The sequence below is a fragment of the Prunus avium genome, chromosome 2, assembly GCF_965620075.1.
Source record: "Prunus avium chromosome 2, drPruAviu1.hap1.1, whole genome shotgun sequence".
NCBI lineage: Eukaryota > Viridiplantae > Streptophyta > Magnoliopsida > Rosales > Rosaceae > Prunus > Prunus avium.
The window spans coordinates 25,620,169-25,642,532 of record NC_142285.1 but is presented as its reverse complement, the minus strand read 5'-3'; the positions used below and the strand labels follow the sequence as shown (position 1 = coordinate 25,642,532).

The following is a 22,364-nucleotide window of genomic DNA, read 5'->3' as shown; positions in this document are numbered from 1 at the left end:
AGCTCATACCTAGCTCACCATGACCAAGCATCCAACCAGCACATGCTGAGGTCAGCATGACCAGCAACTTCAAGGGCTTACAACTTGGGCTTCTCTTAATCAAATTAGGACTTTAAGCACTCTAAATTGAAGTTCAGAATGTCTTCTTTCCAGCCATATGTTATTTGGGCCAATCCAAGGTCGGAGGAAGAAGTTAAGGCCGAAACAAATTGCTAACTCATTTTCCGCGCTGATAAGATCCATCCTGAGCATGGTTCTGTGTTTGCTAGGTAACGGACTCCAGATTTATCCAATGGGGCTGAACTTTGGATATGTTATATTACACACCAATTGGAGCAACTTTCATGAAGAATGTGGCCTCATCCGAGCTATGTAGGTTGCTGAAACAAAGCTTGCAATATGACCTACGGAATTGGACTGGCAGGGGGCTGTAGCCATAATGAATTTGTCTTTAAGCTCTTCATCAATTCATCCAAATTAGGCCTTAACATGCTTGAATTGCATGAATTATGTTCTCCAAAGCCATCATTGTTACCTAAAGCTCAATTAACTGAAAGATAAACACAAAAAGGATTAAAAGCACAAGTTTAACTCAAAAACATAACCAAATCATAAGCTAGAAGGGTAAGAAATAATATACAATTATGAACCGATCACCCACTCCAGCCAAGGAGGGGCAATATCTTCCCAAAAAACCGCAAACCTTTTTTCAATCCAAATTGGGCCATTGCATGCGCAACCCCCATTGCCAGCGCGAGGTTGAAACACCACATTAACCTCCTCTCGATCCACCATTAATCCTCTAATATCCACCACCATATTGCCCAAATTACTCCACCACTCCAAAGCTCCCTTAAGCATCGCCATTGCTTCTTTGGAATCTATTGCAAGCACAAAACAAGTATAGCATGTAAACCCCATCATTAATAACCCTTCTCTCATTGCCACTAATTCAGTACGTAACACATTCAGCCCATGTGGCCCAAAAGTAGCAAAACCACAGATGAATCTCCCTTCATTATCTCTACAATAGCCCCCCAAACCTCTCAGCCAGACAGCCTGGGCCACACCAAACAGGATTTGTAACTTCCATATAACTCCATAGTTCTCTCCACTAAATCTTCTATGCGAGGAACAAAGCTCCCATGCAACATATCATTATGTGTCTGCCATAGCTTCCATACACAACAAACAAACCTCTCCAAATCGACCTGTGAGCAAGCTCTAATAATAGTATCTTGTAAATCTACAAAAGAACCTCCACTAATCTTAAAACGCTCAGCAAACTTCGTACACCTCCAAAACTGCTTGCTAAACTTACAACTCCACAAAGCATGACAAGCATCCTCATAATATTTGTCGAATCTGAAACAAACTTGGGACTGAACCACTTTCCTCTTGTACAAATTAACGACAGTGGGCAAAATGTCTGAACACGCCCTCCACACCAGATTCCTAATCTTACTTGGCACCTCAAGCTTCCAAAGTTGCTTCCAAAAAGATTGCCAAGCCGAGGAATCCGAACCACCAATATCAAAGTTCTCGTCACATTGGGATAAAGCCACCCGATAGCAAGTTTTAACTGAGAACTTACTAGTTTTTTTTTAAGTACCAGTATTGGTTGTCACCCAATTGTGCTACTGATCCTAGGGCTATGCTAGCTATTGCCTCTTTATCCTCCCCACTGAAGTGGTTTGTTTAGCAAAGCCAAGTTCCAAGCACAGAGTCAGTGATTAAATCAGCCACCTTAGCATTCCAATCCAATCATGCATTAACACGGTTTAGGAATCCACTTGTCATAAAAAATCTTGATTGATTTCTCGTTTCCAACTAGCCAAACTAGCCCTAGCTCAATAACCTCTCGTCTCCACAAAATAGATCGCCATATCAAAAACAGAGAATGACCCAATGGAGCCCCCATGAGGTCTCCATGTGGAAAATATCGAGCCTTCAGAATCTTTGCCACTAGAGAATTTGGTTTCTCCAAAATATGCCATGCCGGTTTCGCTACCAAAGCTTTATTGAAAGCTTCAAAATTCTTAAAACCAATTCCCCCCATAAATTTAGGTTGACAAAGCTTTCGCCACCCCATCTAATGTATGCCTCGTTGATTAGATTTCCCCCACTAAAACCGAGCTATCATAGCTGATAATTCTTTGCACAAGGTTTGCTGCAATTGAAAAACTACCATTGTATAAGTAGGAAGAGCCTACCCAACTATCTTGATTAATACTTCCTTTCCTGTCACTGACAAAAGCTTCATGTTCCAAGTATTTAGCTTGCGCCATAAGAGCTCCTGAACATAGTTGAACATTATTTGGGATCTATTCCAAGTACTTAATATAAACAAAGCCCATGCTCATCCGCTTTTTGTTTTGTACATTTTTGTTGGGTTTTCTTTTTTAATGCCATGAGTAACAATTAAGCAAATATGTCATGAGCCAAATAATAATGTTTTCTTTCAGTAACCTAAAAATTTGTAAACATCAAATATTGCCTCCAAGACACGCGGTCATAATCTCATTTTTTTTTTTAAATACAAGCAATAGTCTAAACTAAAATAGGTACAAGTTATTCAAAACACACTTCTTCAAAAGTTGGGAGACAAGTTATTCAAGTTATTAATTCCAATTTCTTACTTAGGCATACCAATTTTTTATGCCAAGTTATTCAAGCCCATTATTTTAGGATTCGAACACCCTTTTCTCAAATAACAAAATGTAGTCCTCACAATATGAGTTATTTAATTTCAAAACAACTTAATCTATAAAGCATTTCACATTGATCATGTGAAAATAACACATTTTCTAATCAGATCAAACCAATAATCTCTTATTTGTAAATAAATCTTCGAGTTTTGTACGTATGTGAATTTTGGTCAACTAGAATACTAAGGGAAATATTTTTCCTCACAACTTTAACCCAAGGTGTATGCTCATCACCCTTCTTAATACTTGACATGTGTCCATAGACGACATAACCATGGTTAACTTTTTACTTTGATTTATGTAACCATGATTATATTTATGGACACGTGTCAAGTGTTGAGAATGATGATGAGCATACACCTTGGATTAAAGTGGTGAGCAAAATGCTCCCCCATTTTTATAGTTGGCAAGAGCAAGTTAGTTCAATCAAGAATGAATACTTGGGCGCAAGATCAATTATAAATAATAACTCCCAATCATTGGCATCAAATTATTTTATTTTTTTGGTTGAAAGACTTTAATATTCCAATAGAAATCACAAGATACATCACTGCAGTTTGAATACGAGAATCAAGCCAAATTGGTACATCTTCTAGCCAATACAAATTGGTTTCTAAATTTAAAGTATGGCCAAAGCATGCACAACTTTGTTTGCTTCCCTAAGCCTAAATTGAATATGCAAAATACTAAACAAACACAATTCATCTCTTAATGCTTGCATTAGGGCTAGGCAATCAAACTGGTAACCCAGTCAAACCATCCAAACCCAAATCAATGGTTTGGGTTAGTTTGGTTTTTTTTTGGTCATCGGTTTGAATCCAAACCAAACCGAAATATATGATTCGGTGTACAGTTTGCAATATTCAAAACCACAGTTTAACCAAACCAAACCAAACCGATGGTATTAAATTTTTTTTATGTATAATATTATTATAAGAAATATATATAATACAAAGTTTCAATCTTTTCTTTTCTTCTCTCTCAATCTCTCCGTTTGTCTTGTCTTCATCAGTCCCTCTCTCTCTCTCAATTGTTTTTTCCTTCTTCTTATGTCTGTCCTCATCTTCTTGCACTATAAAAGTTTAAATACACAAATTTTACATACATAAATTAAAATAGGCTATATTTCTCGTACGGAAAGTACTTATACCAACACCATCCTTATCTTCTTGTTTTTTTTATACATAAAAGTAAATTTAGCGAAAGTCACGCGCTACACCGACTACAATACTATTCTAATCACGTTTTAAATACATTAGTAGATATGGAAACGTTCTTTTCTGTGTATGATACACGCATATGAACTCCGAGATTTTCGTTTCCTATTATGACAAAAAATGAAATCATTACCTTGTTTTTAGAAAATTATTTCTACATGTAAAAACATACCAATAAATCATGTGTAGTAAAAAATAAAAATAAAGAATAATTTCGGCATAACAAAATATAACTACGTTGAGCATATACAAAATAAAGTAATACTTCAACTAATAAAATAAATGATCATTTCTTCGATGTCAATTTGATGTGACAGTGTTTTATTTGTTCCTAACTCATCTCAATTTTAATTTTAGTAGTCAACACATTAAGCTAATTGATGAGTATGGCTGAAATTTGGGAAAACTTTTGGACTCTCATAGTGTTATGTAATTTATTTTTTTCTTTCTTGAAAGGTCTTCTAGTACTTTTGATGAGGCAAAACTGTAAACTCATATTATCTCCCATTTACCAACAAAACAATTGAATGCTAAAATCACTACTGTTACAGCCAACAAGCCACCTTAGCAACAGTTTAATTTGCAGTTTTACCACACTGTCATTGAGGGCAATGTACTAAATTGAAGAAACAAACTACTAAAAGAAGTTTTATGAGTTTTGTAAAGTCATTAACCATAGGCGGTGTGGCCACAGTATAAAATATAGGAGGTGCCCAGACTAATTTCTATTCAATATCTTAAGTGTAGCCTATCTGTTTTGGCTTCTCTCTCAATCTCTCTCTCCTTCCTGTGTTACTGTTGGAAACTGACTGCATTTTCCGGCATTGACTAACTCGTGAGCTGCCTGGCTGCGACTCTGAGTCTCACAGCTGGATTTGTGAGCTAAGCTGCCTGCACTCACATACATTCTACCATCTCTGTAAGCCTTTCACTTAATTCATGCATGTTGACCAAAGCCTCTCTATTTAATTGTTACATTTTCTTTCATATCAGAAGAAGATTCTCTGAAGATTTAATGATTTGTTTGCCTCATAATCCTAGTCGTTTAAACCAATATTAAATAACTCAATTTGCACAGATTGAGAAGATTACTGTCTATCTATATTCCTGGTCTAGTTTGGCTTCAATTGTCACTCATGTTTCCTTGTTTTCCAGGACACAAGAAATGGCTGGCCTTTAGCTGCTGAGAAACATCTGGTGTAGATGATTTTGAGCATTAATAACAGAGATGCCCGTCTGCTTTTTCCCATCTGAGGGAAAGATCTCTTCTTTAATGTGTATTTAAAATCTTGTGTTGCATGTTGGGTGTGGGACAGTTAGTTTTGTGAGAAATGTATTTTCGCGTTTCGGCACAGTCAGTTCAGGCAATAGGGACAAGGAACAGAGGGGTTTGCTGAAAAATCAGGCATCACCAATTTTCCGCAAAACTTATCTGCTAGAGGGAGATCAGAGTGTTATAGATAGGAACACATCAAAGAAACAGAGAAGTGGAAGGGACTTTGATAGTTTGTAAATTGTAGGGGCTCAAGAATGAAGTTTGGAGGGAGATTTTCGTTTCCCCAGGATGAAGATCTTCGGTTCGCGAATTCTTGGGTACCAGTGACCCCAGAGAAGGCAATTTCAGTGAAGCCTCATCCAATCCTTGCCAACCCGTATGCAAACAACCCGCAAGGAGCAAATTGGCAGCAACAACCAACTGGAATTTCAAGTGATCATGTACAAATGGGGGCTACTTACAATGGGATCACTCAAACTGTTAGCCCAACTGAACAGCAGCATGCAAATGGAGGGCATTATGGTTACTCTTATGATGTAAGTCTGGCTGAGAAAACCCAAATGGTTGATCTCATCACAGGCTCCTACAGCCCAGGCTCCTTCATAGAATTGCTTTGTAGCGGCTCAATTTGGAACAACGATCCAATGACACATCTGCTTCATGATCAGGCAGCTTATGTTGCCTCCGCAAACAGGAACCTGAGCACAAGTGCAGACATAGCAGCAAACACAGCTCTAATTCCTAAGTTTCAACCTCATTTGGGCAACCTAGGAAACAGCTCAGGCAGTTTCTTGCTAGCCAATCAAAATTTCAGCAATGGTTCATATCCTTCAAGTATGGTGATGGGCAGGTCCTTGGCTATGGATTTTCCTTCTCAAGTTGACAACAGTCAGAGATATTCCAACTCAGTTCATTGGCTATATAGCAACCAAAATCCCTGCTCAAGTTCAAACCCTTTGAATAATGGCGCTAGCTCATCCCAGATATGCCAGTGTAAGCATTTTAACTCTGTTCTGATATTTGTGTCATTTATGCGACGAAGATTTGCATTAAGCTATTGGTTGAAAGAGTGTGTGTTAATGTTTATATATTCTGATAAAATTTTGTTGATAAAAACAAAAAATTAGGAGAAAATAAATTATTTGGCATTTGATATAGGAGAAATCAATTTCAGTCACAGCAATCGTATGTCTTATGTGCTAGAAAATTGTCATCGATGAGACCATTAAGATGCTGAAATTTATAAAATAAAATTTTATGGATCCGAACCGTTTGCTTTGTTTTTTATCTATACTAGTCTACTAGGCTTTTGATGTAAAACTGTCACATCAATAATGTATTGCCAAAACAATAGTTTTTAATAGAATAAATGTAATGTAAAAAAAAAAAGTATTAACTTTCTACTAGATTAAATATTGAAGTTATAAAAAAAAAATAACTTCCTTTATTTTTTCTAGGACATGTTTTTAATCCTTTGATTATATTATAAATGATGTGGCAGTCTCACATCAAAAGCCAAGTAAATCCTAGTAGATATTAAAGAGAACTCAACATCAACAATCTTGTCTTTGATATATTCTGTTATAGTTTGAAACAATGCTCTGCACTATAATTTGTTTATTATATATGTCTTCTAATGATCTGTATGTATGTATTATAATTTGTTACAAAAACGTTGACCAAGAAACAAAAGAAATAAAATACATAATTTTCTCATCCAAACACTACATAAGATCAGGAATGATTTAACGTTTACTGCATTATGTTAACCAAAACCGAAAGAAAACAAGGGAAAAGAAACAAAAATAGAGGCAAAACAAAAATAAAACATTTTGATCGCCATTAAAGGTACTGGTCATTTCCTGGTATATATTACCCTCCCTAAAGGTACTGGTCATTAGCGAACCTATTCAACCATATAAATTCCTTTCCTTAGAAACCTTTATCAATGTCATATACTCAAAATCATTAGTACATGGCACAAACCAATTGTATATGTAGCATCGGTCTCCAACCGATCGAGCCTCCACCACATGTGAAGACATAACACGTGGTGGATTTGCTTAAGTACCCTACATAGTTTGCACCCACATAACCAGGCACACATGGTTTTCCTTGTTGATTTTCAGACAAAATCTCAAGACGCTTCGTGCCCTTTAAATATACCTTAGAATCTAATTCATCACTATATTCTAGTGCATTTACTCGGACTCACTATGTACCTCGAAACTAGACTAAATGATTGGGGTACGTCAGGTCGTGTACAAATCATTGCATACAAGAGTCACAACAAAATCTCTTCAATCGAGAAACCAAGTTTTCTTTACCCACTTCAACAAAACCTTGGTTGACTCATGTAGATATCTTCCTTTAAATCATCATGGAGAAAGGTGGTCTTTACATCCATCTATTCTATCTCTATGTCATGTAGAGCTGCTAAGGACAGTAATAACCTTATTTGTGTGTCTCACTACCAGAGAGAAGACGTCTTTATTATCAACTCCGTCTTTTTGCAAGTACCCTTTGACCACTAAATGAGCTTTGAACCTCGTGGTCTCTTCCTCTCACATTCTTTTTTTTTTTTTTTCAGTCATAGGAATAGGCTTCTCATCAAACACCATAACTCTACTAACGATTTTTTTTGCTTTCTAATTCCCTAGATTCTATAACTTATACCCTTTCACTCCCTTCTGGAAGTTAGGAAATGCATTCAAGAGATTTGGGATTAAGTTTGGACCGCTCATCAGGGGGAATAAAAACATATATGTAGTACATCTAAAAACCATTAGACCCCGTTTGGTTCATTGGAAAGGAAACTTGGGGATGGGAAATCAATTGTTTTCCCATGTTTGGTAAGTCAGGCATGGGAAATCGTTGTCTGGCACATGGGAAAGTAGGAGGGAAAGTGAAGAAATCCTCCCTCCTTGGGTTTTATTTTCCCATCTCATGGGAAAGTAAGGCTAGCATTAAATGCACCTTTTTTCTGACTAATTTGTCCTTACTAATAATTTATAATTACAGTTTTATTCAACAACTATTGGTATTCCTTTTTATTTTTTAATTCATAACAGATTTTCCATATTTTTAATAGGGGTACAATTGGGAAATTAAACAAAATTAGATTTCCATTCTTATTCATAACAAACATGGGAAAGGAAATAAAGTGATATTTCCGGGTTACTTTCCCGGCATTACCAAACATAGGAAAGGAATCGCCATTTCCCATCCCTTGGGAGATGACATGGGAAATGATTTCCCATCAAATCCATTCCGTGAACCAAACGGGGCCTTAGAGCATAGTAACTAACCAGTTTATTAGACCATACCTCATTTACACATATGAAACCAAGCATCCTTGATAGTGATGGATTAAGAAAATAACAAGCATGATTAATCTCTCTCCACAAAATCAATCAGGCAACCTACATAAATCCTTATGGACCTTTCTCCATAAGATTCATGTTCATCCTCTCTACAGCTCCATTATGTTGGGGATTTTCTTCACATTGCCTTGTGATACCGTCATCCTTGCAAAACTCGAGAAACTACTTATCTATAAACCCACCCCTATTGTCACTCTTCAAGTATTTAACTTTTCTACCCATCTAATTTTCTTTTACGCTTTCACTTCTTGAATTGGGTGAAGACCTCAAATTTTTATTTCATAAAGTAGACCCAAATCTTACTTAAAAAATCACCTAAGCAAGTAACAAAATGTTGGCCCCACCTCGTCCGAGTGAATATATTAATCCTTCTCGTACTCTTATTCTCCTTGTTTGCTTACATACCACCCTTGTTTGCTTTCTGGTGGTACAGTGCTTACAAAACTTAATAAGTCTGCAATAGCTTAGATCTTCTAGGAAATTATGCTTTGTGTACCTCTTGCATGGCTCTTTCACTCATTTTTCCAAGCTGCGAATGTCAAAGACAAGTTTGATCTTCTAAGTCCTCCTTGGTAGAAACTGATGCTCATTGCAACCCTAAAAGTTTGTAGAAACTCATAACCCCAAGTGAACCCTTTGTGACCTTACATTCTTTAGATTTGTATTGTAGCCATTCTACTCAAGAGAAATATGATTCTTTCTTAGTGAAGGAATATACCTCACCTTACCTAGTGACATGACAATCTCATCAAATTTCGATCATCAATGTAATCACACCAAGAACTTTGCATGTTGATTTATCCACCATCATGACTTCACCCCCATCTTTGTCTTCGTATGTATCAAATCCTTCCTTATTCAAACACATATGAAAAGTACCTCCAAATTCTAAAATTCAAGATGGAGAAGATTTTCGTAAAGAAATGACCATGAGTTCATTGTTGCTTCTGGTAACAGCCAAAAGTTCAGTGTTGCTAGCAACACTAACTGTATGTGAACTTCCTGCATTCTCAACTTGTTCCTCTTCTTTGTCCATGCTGGAAAATTCTTTTCGTAATCATCCTTAGAACCACTTTCAAATTAACCATCTTTATCCCTGAATTTTGACCTTCCAATGTAACCATGTTGGCCATCTCGCTTCTATGGTTGGCCTCTTGCCTAGAACTCTTAGTATAGAGCCCTTCACCCTGAGAGCTTTCACCCATTGTATGATTCATCCTCACATGATAGATGAGATCCTGAACGACATCATCCTATAACAAAGTATCCATGGCAATTGTAAGCGTGGTCCTAAATTGCTTAAAAGACGAGGGTAAAGACCTCAACACATCACATCATCATATATCTTTTTCCATGTTTCTTTTGCAGGAGTGGTACGCTTCATATTTATGGCATGTTTACGTATTAGTAATTAGTATGAGAATCATTCTAATTCCTTCTTCCCTTGTGTTTAATAATGCATGGGTATTGAAATGATTCAAATTCCTTACTTCCCCTGCGTTTACTTACATCTAAAGAATAAAAAATTATGAGAGTTCCATGTTAAAATTTGTAATCAAATACCCTCAAAACTAGGAATCTGATCAACTTGGGGGAGTAGTTGATCCAATTCCTATTCCTTAATCCATGTTTCTTTTCAAGTAAGAACTACTTGGTATAATTTTTTTTATTTTTTTTTATTGTACTAATAAAACCTTACATGTACAGATGGTTTTCCCGTACCATTCCCACCAAGCTATGATCTAAACTCTTTACCAAGAACAGAAGCCGATGCTGCCACATTTGCTGCCAGCCAACTCCAATTCACAACAAATCAGGCCAAGACTTTGGAGATCGACGAGCTTTGTACAATACTGAAATCCTTGACAAGTGGAAGTGCTAATAAGGAAAAAGGCAAGCAGGTGAAATTAGTTTTGTCTATAGGAGATGAAGCAGTTCAAAAACATAGTGACGGCCTCTTGGAGAACATTGTGGAGTCATCATCTGCAGCCATTTCTACACCATACATGGAAACGAAAGATTATGGCAGGGAAGGTGACATAGGGATTGATATCGAAACGATAAATTCTGGCGGGGAAGGTGACAGAGGGATTGATCTAAACAAGACACCACAGCAGAAAACACCGAAGCGAAAAAAACACAGGGCCAAGGTAGTCAGAGAAGGCAAACCCAAAAGGACACCAATGCATGCAACTCCAAATATTAATATAGAGTCTAACGAGAGCAGACCAGCAAAGAGGAAGTATGTAAGAAAGAATGTCCAAAAGGAATCCCCAAGTCAACTGTCGCATGTTCCAAGGGAGACAATAGACCCTAATGCTGGAAAAGTTGCAAAGTCATGCACGAGAGTTCTACGTTTTGGTTCCGAAAAGTCCATGGATGAAAACCCATGCAAAGCAGTTGGTCAGCAAGAGGATCTGGAACAAGGGAACAAGAGGACTTTTGATTTGAATATTGATTGTAAAGGGATACATATGGGCACTGGAACTGACCAGGTTCTTAGGACAAATGCAGCTGAGCGAATCGGCTCACAGAATGAGCTGATGGTAGAAAACCAGATACCAGGAACTATGAGAAACCCAGCCCCTTCCATGACCCATATTCTAAATAACTATCCATTCCTGCCCGAAAAGCAACCATCTGCAGCCCCACTTGCTACAAAAAAAGACATGCATGTGGAAAATTTGAATGTCATACGGAGACAAGGAGAAAATGGGAATTCGGATTTAAGCCAGAGAAGATGTAGAGATGGATACATTCCCATGCAGCAAAAAAGAGATGCTCAAAAAATAGGCCACGATGTCATTTGCGCAAAAACTAACGGTGAAAACCGTCAGAAGAGTAGAGAAAGTATCAAGCATGGCAGCTGTCAATCAGTGGTAACCCTTCTCTCCATTCCAACTGAAGCCAGGGGATCCAAGAGGGGATATTCCGGAACTATTGAGCACACACATCTTTCTACCAATCATCCATCTAGTTCCTCATCGTGCCAAGATATATTTCAATTGGATCGCTATCAGAGAAATAGTTGCACTCTCGGCAAAGAATTTCCAGAGAGTCATAAGAAACAGAAATTTGATAATGGATACTTGAGCATCTATGATATGTCTTTCGAAGTTTCGCCGGTTGAGGAGTGCATGGGAAAAGTTGAGAAAAAAGGGGAAAACAGTGTCAACTCAATTGGGTTTGCATCAAAGCTGAATAATACATTATTGAGTTCTTCCATTGAAAGTAGCAGAATGATAGAGGAACAGAACAAAGGGCTCAACAAGTTTACCAGTGAGAGGTACACTCACTCGATGGCTTCTGGGCATAGTTTTCTAAATCAGCAAAACTCATCCAAATTGCATTCAAGCCAAGAATTCGCTCAAGTTAGTAGCTTTTCTGCCCATGCCTCGATTCAAACATGTAACCAGCTTGCCTCATCACTTTCCAGAAAATCATTTCAACAAGGAAACAGGCAGGTATTTCAAACTCGCCATGATAATACGACCGTAAAGAGGCAGACTCTGTTAACGGAAAAGAAGAACATGACTGTATCGCAATCGGTTTCAGCAGGTACAGAAAAAGTCCTGCAAGAAGGGGACGCCTTGTATGATAATCAGCAACCTTCTCCACAAGCAATAGGTACTTTCCACCTTATGAAACTTTTGAAACTTGTATGTATAATCTCAATACTTGTTTTCAACTCCCTTAAATGATGACAACCTCTTGATTTGGATGCAGGGTTTCCAATAAGGACAAGATTTACCATATCAATGGATGACATCACAAGTCAATTTAATGGCCTGAACCTCAATGGAAGCTGCAGCAAATCTATAGAGCATGAGAAAAATGCACTTGTCCCATACAATGCACCTGGTGCAGTTGTTCCCCATGACGGGACTCTTAAGAAACGTAAGCCACGGCTTAAAGTAGAGCTTGACCCAGAACCAAATAGGATGTGGAATCTCTTGATGGGCAAGGAAGGAAGCATAGGCATTGAAGAAACTGATAAGGAAAAGGAGAAGTATTGGGAAGAGGAAAGAAAGGTTTTCCGAGGACGAGTTGACTCAGTCATTGCACGCATGCACCTTGTTCAAGGTAAAATACTAACAAAAAACTATATAGAGTTAGGCTGTTGTTTTGAAATTGAGTGAATATGTCGACAGTAAAGTAATAAGCTTCATAAGCATTTCATGAATGGTTTCATTTATTCCCTTCTTAATATGTATATAAACCAGGCCAAACCCAGTTTTGTTAAAAAGTTTTTTAAGTGTCAAACATTTGCATGATTTGTAGATCTCTCGATCAAGCTCTAACTTGATCCAATATTATTCTACACAGGAGACAGAGGTTTTTCGAAATGGAAAGGATCAGTTGTTGACTCAGTGATTGGAGTTTTCCTTACTCAGAATGTTTCAGACCATCTATCAAGGTACACACAATTTTAGCATGATTGTTATGCAGCAAGGTTGCCCATAAATGAATGTCTTTAAGTGAGCAGAATTTAATTTAATTTTTTTTCCTTTTTCTTTTTGTAGCTCTGCATTCATGTCCTTAGCAGAAAAATTTCCGCTCAAGTCGAGCAATCGCCAAGCTCAAGACAAGGTTGGGATGAACTTGTTGGTTAAAGCACTGCAAGTTCGGATGACAAGTCCAGAGGATGGCACCAGATGGCATGAAGAAGTATCAAGTCAACCAATCTATAACCGAATTTCTGCGGCACTCCATGAACCTGCAGAAAATCAGAGAGGCAGTGAGACCTCAGGGACGGAAATGAACTTAGTGGAAGCACATAGTCAGTGTTTGGAGGAAGAATTTGCAGCATCTCAAGATTCTTTTCAATCCTCAGTCACTCAAGCTGCTATAGGAATCCGATCGTACTCGGTCCCCAACTCAGAAGCAGAAGATTCCATCACTGAGTGCCAACCCAACAAGATTCATATGCCTCTTTCAACAAATCGAGAGATGGAGAAAGCGACCACATTTCAGGAATTTTACCAAGTAAATGGAAGTTCAGTTTTAACTGATGGATCTAATAATGGGTATATAGAATATGGAAAGCTAAAGACAAGATCAGACAGAATCGATGATCTCAACGGAACTTCTTCGTTCACCAATCTACTCAATCTTCACAACAGAAAAATGCAAGTACCAGTTGCTTCTTCCAGCAACAATCAGTTGTATATGTACCTGGATTTTGGAGAACCAGATCCATGTGGATTTGGAACTTTCAGTCAGGAAAGCATATCGTCTTGGCCTCCAATTGCTTCCAGGTTCAACATTGAAAATGGCGAAAAGTGCGAAAGCTTCAGAAATGAAGAGCTGTCAAGAAGTGTTGTTAATGCCTCTGTGCAAGATAATATTTTGTGGGGTTCTCAAAATAATTATCAACCAAGTTCAAGCAATGGATGCAATCATCCTTCCTACTACAGTCATCAATGTGAAGGGAGCCAAACCTTCCAATTACAAAACAATTCAGTCAGAGAGACTCTAAAATATACTGAACAACTTCTGGGAAAGAAGAGTGGCATGCACCATGCTCGAAATGTCAGTGAGCTTAATAAAAAATCTGTCAATGTCGTCGATAGGATCTCTGTTGTGAATAAGCAAATACACATGGGAAATCAGTCAGCTGAATCGCATTTAAAGGAGCAACTTCATTCCTATGGCCACCCACATAATGAGACAAGTACAAAGATTTCAAAAGGAAGAAAAGGGAAGGCCGTGCGCGAGGAACAGAATGGAGTTGACTGGGACATGTTGAGAAAGCAGTTGGAGGGCAACGGTAGGAAAAAGGAAAGAAATGAAGACACAATGGACTCACTGGACTATGAAGCACTTAGAAATGCTGATGTGATTGAAATTTCTGATGCGATCAGGAAGCGAGGGATGAACAAAATGCTAGCTGATAGAATCCAGGTTCTCTCCTATACTGTTCAGTCTAAATACCTCTTATTTGTGATGAAGATCAATATCTCCATGGTTGCAATTTTTTTGTAGGGATTCCTGAACCGACTGGTTAGAGACCATGGAAGCATCGATCTGGAATGGTTAAGAGATGTTCCACCAGACAAAGCGAAGTAAGCCATTCCAAATAATTGATTAGAATTGTTGTGAATTGAGCACAAAACTCAACTCACCCTCCCCTAATGATCTTGTTGTTGATGGACTTTGTGACAAACACAATTATGGATGAATCACACACACTACACTTGAGAAACCAACCGAGCACAAAATGACACAAGAATTTATAGAGGTTCAGCAATTGCCTACATCCTCTTGGTGATCCCCTTGAGAAATTCACTAATGAAAGAATAAGTTACAACTTTGGTTTACAAAGAAACCCCCTTAGAACTCTATTCTCTCCCCAAGCTCTCTTTTCTCTCTCACCCTTTGCTCAATACTTTGATACACTAGAGAACTCTTAAGCCATGATTTGCTTCTTGCATGCTAAATCCCTTTATATATCCAAATATGCAAGAGTGTGAATGCAACCTCACACTATTCAAATGTTGGCTACCAAACTTAACCATGGATGGCTACCAAACATTCCACCATTTTGTGCCACCAAACAAGTCACCTATTTTTGACAAAGATGGCAAGCCAATATTTACTCACATGGGCAACTCCAAAATTCTTCTAGAAATGAGTCAACCATGTCATGGAATTTAGGTAGAAATCCATAGCACACAAAAGAGGACTTTGTATCCTTAGGTGAGCCAGTTTTTCCAACAATCTCCACCTTGGCGAACCTAAAACTCCATGTGGAAATCATTGCCTTTCATGACATCTGTTATGTCTTGAGAATCGTCCTGATAACTCCCAAGAACTCCACCTCAATCTTTAGCATGGAACAAGATTGAGCAAGCTCAAACAATGTTTGAACTTTGCTGCTGTGACTGGCTTTGTTAGACAATCTGAAGCATTTTCAGTTGTATGAACCTTCTTTATCATGACATCTCCATCGTTCACCCAATCTCTTATCCGGTGGTATCGTACATCAATGTGTTTGGACCTCCCATGGAACGCTTGATTCTTCACTAAGTATATAGCACTTTGACTGTCACTTTGTATCACCACCAAGTCTTGAGCTATCCCGAATTCCTTTGCCAATCTCTTCAGCCATACTGCTTCTTTAGAAGCTTCCGTGAGCGCCATATACTCCGCCTCTGTAGTAGACAAAGCACTAACCGATTGTAGCACCGCTCTCCAACTAATCGGTCCTCCACCACAAATGAAGACATATCCTGTGGTGGACCTCCTCTTGTCTAGATCTCCTGCATAATCAGAGTCCACATACCCCGACACACATGCCTTTCCTTGTTGTCTTTCAAACAATATACCAATCCTCTTGGTGCCCTTCAAATACCTTAGAATCCACTTTGCTGCTGTCCAATGTTGTTTCCCTGGATTCGCCATGTATCTTGACACTACACTTACGGCTTGGGCTAAGTCGGGGCGTGTGCACACCATTGCATACATGAGACACCCTATCAAGCTTGCATATGGAACTTTGCTCATTTCTTCCTTCTCTTCATCCGTAGAAGGACATTCCTGCGCACTTAACTTAAAATGCTCCGCCAAAGGAGTAGACACAGGCTTGCAATCCATCATATTGAATTTTTCAAGTACTTTGGAAATGTACTTACTTTGTGACAACCATAGCTTGCCTGAATTTCTGTTTCTCCTTGTCTCCATTCCTAGGATCTTTTGTGCAGGGCCAAGATCCTTCATGTCAAACTCCCTTCCAAGCAATGTCTTCAATTCCTGGATTTTTGACATATCTTTACATGCAATTAGCATGTCATCAACATAAAGAAGCAAAAAAATGATATTACCATCCTTGAATGCATGAGTGTATACACAGCAATCTGATTCACATCTTCTATACCCAATCTTCATCATGAAAGAATCGAAGCACTTGTTCCACTGTCTTGGAGATTGCTTCAGCCCGTATAAAGACTTTTTCAACCTGCAAACCAGATTTTCCTTGCTTGCTTCAATGAACCCTTAAGGTTGGCTCATGTAGATGTCCTCCTCCAAGTCCCCATGGAGGAAAGCAGTCTTCACATCCATTTGTTCCACCTCCATGTCCTTTTGAGCTACTATGGAGAGTAGTAGCCTTATAGAAGTATGTTTCACCACCGGAGAGAAGATTTCATCATAATCAACTCCCTCCTTTTGCAAGTATCCTTTGGCCACCAATCGAGCTTTGAATATGGTGGCTCCCTTCTCATGCATTTCTTCTTTCTTCCTAAACACCCATTTGCAGCCAATAACCTTGCGACCTTCGGGTTTAGGAACTAACTCCCAAACTGAGTTTTGGTGTAGAGATTCCATCTCTTGCATCATAGCTTCCATCCAACTTTCTCGTTCCTTGCTCTCAACAGCCTCTTGGAACGTGGTTGGTTCTTCTTCACTAGCATTTAAGGCATAGTGAACTGCGTCATTGTCCCATCCAAACCTTTGAGGTGGTTTGATGGTTCTCCTGGGCCTGGACCGAGCTATAGATGATGGCTCCACCAGTTCTTGAGCCTCTTCTTCTTGAGTTTGTTGTTGTTGTTGCCCAGCATCTTCCTCCTCAATGTCAGACTCCACCTCTTCCTGAACGTCTTCAGTTGGCTGTTCTTGTGAAGTTTTCCTGGACACCTTCTTGAGCGGAACTTTAATGGTTGTTTCTTTCTCAACAACATCCTCCTTTGCATATGAATTCTTGGCTTTGTTCATAGGCATGGTCTTCTCATCAAACACAACATCTCTGCTGAGTATCTTCTTTTGGTTCACTGGATCCCATAGCTTGTAGCCCTTCACACCACTTTCAAAGCCGATGAAAATGCATTCAAGAGACTTTGGCTTCAACTTGGATCTTTCATCACTAGGAATAAGTGCATATGCACTGCATCCAAATACCTTAAGATTAGTATAATCAATTGACTTATTAGACCATACCTCCTCTGCACATTTGAACTCAAGATTTCTTGACGGCGATCGGTTAACCAAATAGGAAGCGTGGTTAACTGACTCTGCCCAAAATGATTCGGGCAATCCTGCATGAATCCTCATACATCTCTCACGCTCCATGAGAGTTCTATTCATCCTCTCTGCAGCTCCATTTTGTTGGGGCGTCTTCTTCACGGTAAAGTGCCTCTTAATGCCTTCGTTTCTGCAAAACTCAAGGAACTTGTTGTCTTTATATTCACCACCATTGTCACTCCTTAGGATCTTGATCTTTCTTCCGGTTAGGTTCTCAACTTCTGCCTTCCACTCTTTGAATTTGGTGAAGACCTCAGATTTCTCCTTCATGAAGTAGACCCAAACCTTCCTGGAAAAATCATCCAAGAAAGTCACGAAATAGCGAGCTCCACCCATTGATTTAATCGGTGATGGCCCCCATACATCCGTGTGAATATAATCTAGCACACCTGTGCTTTCTTCCTCTTTATCTCGCTACTTGAAAGCTACTGTTGATTGTTTTCCCATGGTACAGAATTTGCAGAACTCCAGCTTGCAGCTTTGAACACCTTTTAACAACTTTCTGTTGTGTAGTTCCTGCATGCCCCTCTCACTCATGTGCCCTAGCCTCAAATGCCAAAGCTGAGTTTCATCCTCCGAGTCCTTGCTTGTGGATACAGCTGCTCCACCTGTAATTGTTGTACCACACAATCTATATAGACAATTAGGTTGAACTTCTCCCTTCATAACCACAAGTGAACCTTTTGAGATTATGAGTTTCCCTCCATTAGCTTTAATTGAATAACCATTCTTATCAAGAGTTCCAAGGGAAATGAGATTCTTACGCAACTTTGGAATGTGTCTTACCATTCCAAGCGTCCTAACAGCCCCATCATGCATCTTCACCTTGATTGTGTTGGAAAAAATGGCTCACCTAAAAGGATACAAAGTTTTTTGGCGCTCAAAGGATGATTTTGAATCTGCCTAAAAGCGACCGGTCGCTGGACATTTGCGACCGGTCGTTTTGAAGCAGATTCGAAGTCTCGTAAGTAATCGACGAGCGACCGGTCGCTAGTTCTTTGCGACCGGTCGCAGGCACACGAGCGACCGGTCGCTGGACATTTGCGACCGGTCGCTTAGAAGCAGATTCAAAGTCTAGAGGGAAAACTTCTGGCGACCGGTCGCCCATTCCTGACGACCGGTCGCTCCAGTCGTGCTGTGATGCTTTGCTTACGTATTTTCAACTGTCTTTTCAATGGCTATCGCTTTCCACGAGTTTGCAGGTGCTTAATGGATCACTTCTGAGGTAAAAGAGGGTTGACTACCTGCTGGATAGTTGGGAGAGCACTCATGGCTAATTGGTTATCCTATTTTGATTAATCTCCTCTCCATTTTCTGGTTTAAGGGAGGTGGCTGAGTGGGATTGTATTACCTACCTAATCTGACCCTTAGTCTAAGTGGTGACTAAAAGGAAAGAACGTGGAGGACAATCAGATATCCTATCTCTTGTCCATTGGCTTGTGTAGGTAATGGGATGAAGTAAGATAACACAAGGGAGAAAGAATGTTGAACTAATGTAGTGGCAAAAGCTGGAAACAAGTTAGAGTTTCTTTAGAGAGCTTTGTTCAGAAAAACCAAGGTGAGAGCAAGAGAGTTCTCTAAGTGTATCAAGGTGTTGAGCAAGGGTGTGAGAGAAACAGATTGTGAGGGTAGTGTTCTAAGGGGGTTTCCTTTGTAAACCAAAGTTGTAACCTATCTTCATTAGTGAAATTTCTCAAGGTGATCACCAAAGAGGATGTAGGCAATTTGCTGAACCTCTATAAACACTTGTGTCATTTGTGCTTGGTTAATTTCTGTGTGTGTGTGTAAGACTCATCCATCATTGAGTTCTTTGTCCAAAGTCCATCAACAACAAGATCTTAAAAGGGCAGTGAGTTAGTCATTAATTCACAACAAGTGGTATCAGAGCTGTGTTTGGCAGCTGGAGCTAGTTCTTCTCTTGGAGTGCTAGTATGTTGAAGATGGCAAGTGACATGGAAGCTGAGAGTGGTAGCAGTTCACAGCATATGAAGCAACCACAAGTAGCAAGCATGAAGGTGGAGTTAAAGCCTTTCACAGGGAAGGAGAACTTCACTCTTTGGCAACGAAGGATGAGGTCAGCTCTTACACAACAACAGCTCCATGTTGTGTTGGTTGGCAAGGAGAAGAAGCCAGCAAGCATGACGGATGATGAGTGGGGAGTTCTTGACGAGTTAGCCAGAGGAGCTATCGAAAACTATCTCTCCGATGAGGTGCTCATCAACGTGACAAAGGATACAGCGAAGCAAACATGGGAGAAGCTCGAAGAGATGTTTGCAGGGAAATCGTTGTCCAACAAACTCTTCCTCAAGGAAGAACTCCTGAATCTTAAGATGGAGGAGGGAGGAAATCTAATGGAACATCTAAGTAGTTTCAATAGATGTGTTGCTGACTTGCAGAGAATGGATGTGAATTATAGTCCGGAGGATAAGGCTCTCATGTTGTTGACATCCTTACCTTCGTCCTATAAACACTTCCGAACCACTCTTATGTTCGGAAAGGTTACTCTTGATTTTGAGCCTGTGGTGCAAGACATCATGACACACCATAGGATGACTCAACGTTCGGGAGAAAACTCTCAAGGTGAAGGTCTAGTTGCAAAGACCGGAGAGAGAGGTCGTTCAAAGAGGCGTGAAGGCAAGAAAGGCAATAGAGGAAGGTCCAAATCCAAGGCGAAAGATGGTTGTTTCGAGTGTGGGTCAAAGGAGCATTGGAAAAAGAATTGCCCCATATGGAAGGAGAAGAAGAACAAAGGGAAGAATGCAGCAAACACAGCTGAGGATGTCACGGAAAGTGATGGTGAGCTTTTGTGTGTTAATAGCAATGTTAAAACAAATGCATTGGCTAATTCTTCAAGGTGTTCCTCTTCCGATTGGATTTTGGATTCCGGATGCTCATATCATATGTGCTCAAACAAGGAGTGGTTTGACACGTATGAGAAAGAAGATAGCAGTGAAGTGATGATGGGGGATGGCTCAATGTGTAGAGTCAAAGGAACCGGTACAATCAAGGTAAAGATGCATGATGGGGCTGTTAGGACGCTTGGAATGGTAAGGCACATTCCAAAGTTGCGTAAGAATCTCATTTCCCTTGGAACTCTTGATAAGAATGGTTATTCATTCAAAGCAAATGGAGGGAAACTCATAGTCTCAAAAGGTTCACTTGTGATTATGAAGGGAGAGATTCAACCTAATTGTCTATATAGGTTGTGTGGTACAACAATCATAGGTGGAGCAGTGTTGTTAATAATATGTTAACTCGCAATTGTACGGGGCAATTAGTAGTATAGCAAGACAAGTACGAGGTCGTACCCACGAAGACTGAGAAGTTCAAATTAGTTATGTACTTTAGATTACCAAATTCAAGAAGTTAGGAAGTTAAATCTAAAACAGAATTTAAAGCAAGAGTGAGTTTGAAAACAAATGCAGCAAGATTAAAATGAACTTTGAAGTGAGAATGCTTGTGATTATAGAAAGAAATGAACAAACTGAAATTGCAACGGAAAGCAAGTAAACAAAAGTAACAAAGGGTGGTTTTGAAAGTTAAAACACAGGTTTGGAGACTAGGGCATTCGATTCACCATAACACTTCAATTCTGGGTTATAAAGATTCAAGTAACAAGTCTAATTCAGATTCAAAGATTGATTCTAGCTAAAGTATGATTAGGCCATGGTGTTTGGTCCTAACCTTGTGTTCCTAATTCCCTAATTTGATCATTTGTTGTCTAACCTAAAATTAAGCATTAGGAACCCATTAAGCATAGAAGAACATTTTAAACAACCAAGTATGTATCTAATCCCTGTTGTCGAATGTCCATACATACTCTTCCTATTCATAGTTCAATTCGAATTAAAGCATGGTGTATACTCTTAATTCAAACCAAGATAGTTAACAAACAAGTTCTAATGGTGATCAATCATTCAAACAAGCATGTTAACTTATAAGCATAATGAATAAGAACATGAATCATGAATCAAACTTGAAACTCCAAACTTATAAACCCAGAATATTCATGTTAGGTTACATCGAAGCCCTAGTTATGGATTTAGCTACTCATAATGGAAAAGAGACTTGAACAGAAATGAGAAAACATAATGAATGCAATAAGAGTAGAAAAACCCTTTTTCTGAAGTTCTTGTGGTGTCCAAGGCTTCTCCAAGTGCTTCTCCACTTCTAATGCTTCTCCAAGAGCTTCCCCACTTCTAGAAAGATGTATGAAGGATATGGAGGTGATTTGGGATGAGTTTGAGTGAGTGGTGATGGCTAAGGAAGATGAAATTCGTAGGGAAATGGAAGAGAAGTTTGCTGGAGTTGTTTTGGTGATTGTTGGAGTGTTTGGGATTGTGAGAGTGTTTGAGGATGGTTGGAGTGAATTGTGGGGGTTGTGAATCTCAGGATTTGTTGTGTCTTGAATGTGGAATGGATGTGGTATTTATAGGGAGAGGGGAGTGATAAATCTGAATTCAATATGGCTAATGCATACAACACTTGCATTATAAAAGATGAATTGGTTGATGCACTTCACTAATGCATACAACACTTGCATTATAAAATATGAATTGGTTGATGCACTTCAGCAATAAATCCCACCAGCAGCCCTAGCTCATCTTCATGTCACCATGACCAAGCTTCCAACCAGCTACAATAGCTCATGCCTAGCTCACCATGACCAAGCTTCCAACCAGCTCATCCTGAGGTCAGCATGACCAGCAACTTCAAGGGCTTACAACTTGGGCTAGGCTGAATCAAATGAAGACTTTAAGAT

General features: G+C 39.2%; 1 protein-coding gene across 1 annotated transcript in view; it reads left to right on the top strand.

Annotated features, from left to right (window-relative positions):
- Positions 1–4,686: 4,686 nt before the first annotated feature.
- Positions 4,687–22,364, top strand: part of LOC110747175 (transcriptional activator DEMETER) — a 39,281-nt gene continuing 21,603 nt past the window's right edge. The window contains exons 1-7 of the mRNA XM_088249476.1: positions 4,687–4,844; positions 5,081–6,194; positions 10,292–12,211; positions 12,311–12,667; positions 12,911–13,001; positions 13,108–14,488; positions 14,570–14,649. Coding sequence (XP_088105602.1) covers positions 5,456–6,194; positions 10,292–12,211; positions 12,311–12,667; positions 12,911–13,001; positions 13,108–14,488; positions 14,570–14,649 — 4,568 coding nt within the window. The 5' untranslated portion in view covers positions 4,687–4,844; positions 5,081–5,455. The remainder of the gene's footprint in view (positions 4,845–5,080; positions 6,195–10,291; positions 12,212–12,310; positions 12,668–12,910; positions 13,002–13,107; positions 14,489–14,569; positions 14,650–22,364) is intronic.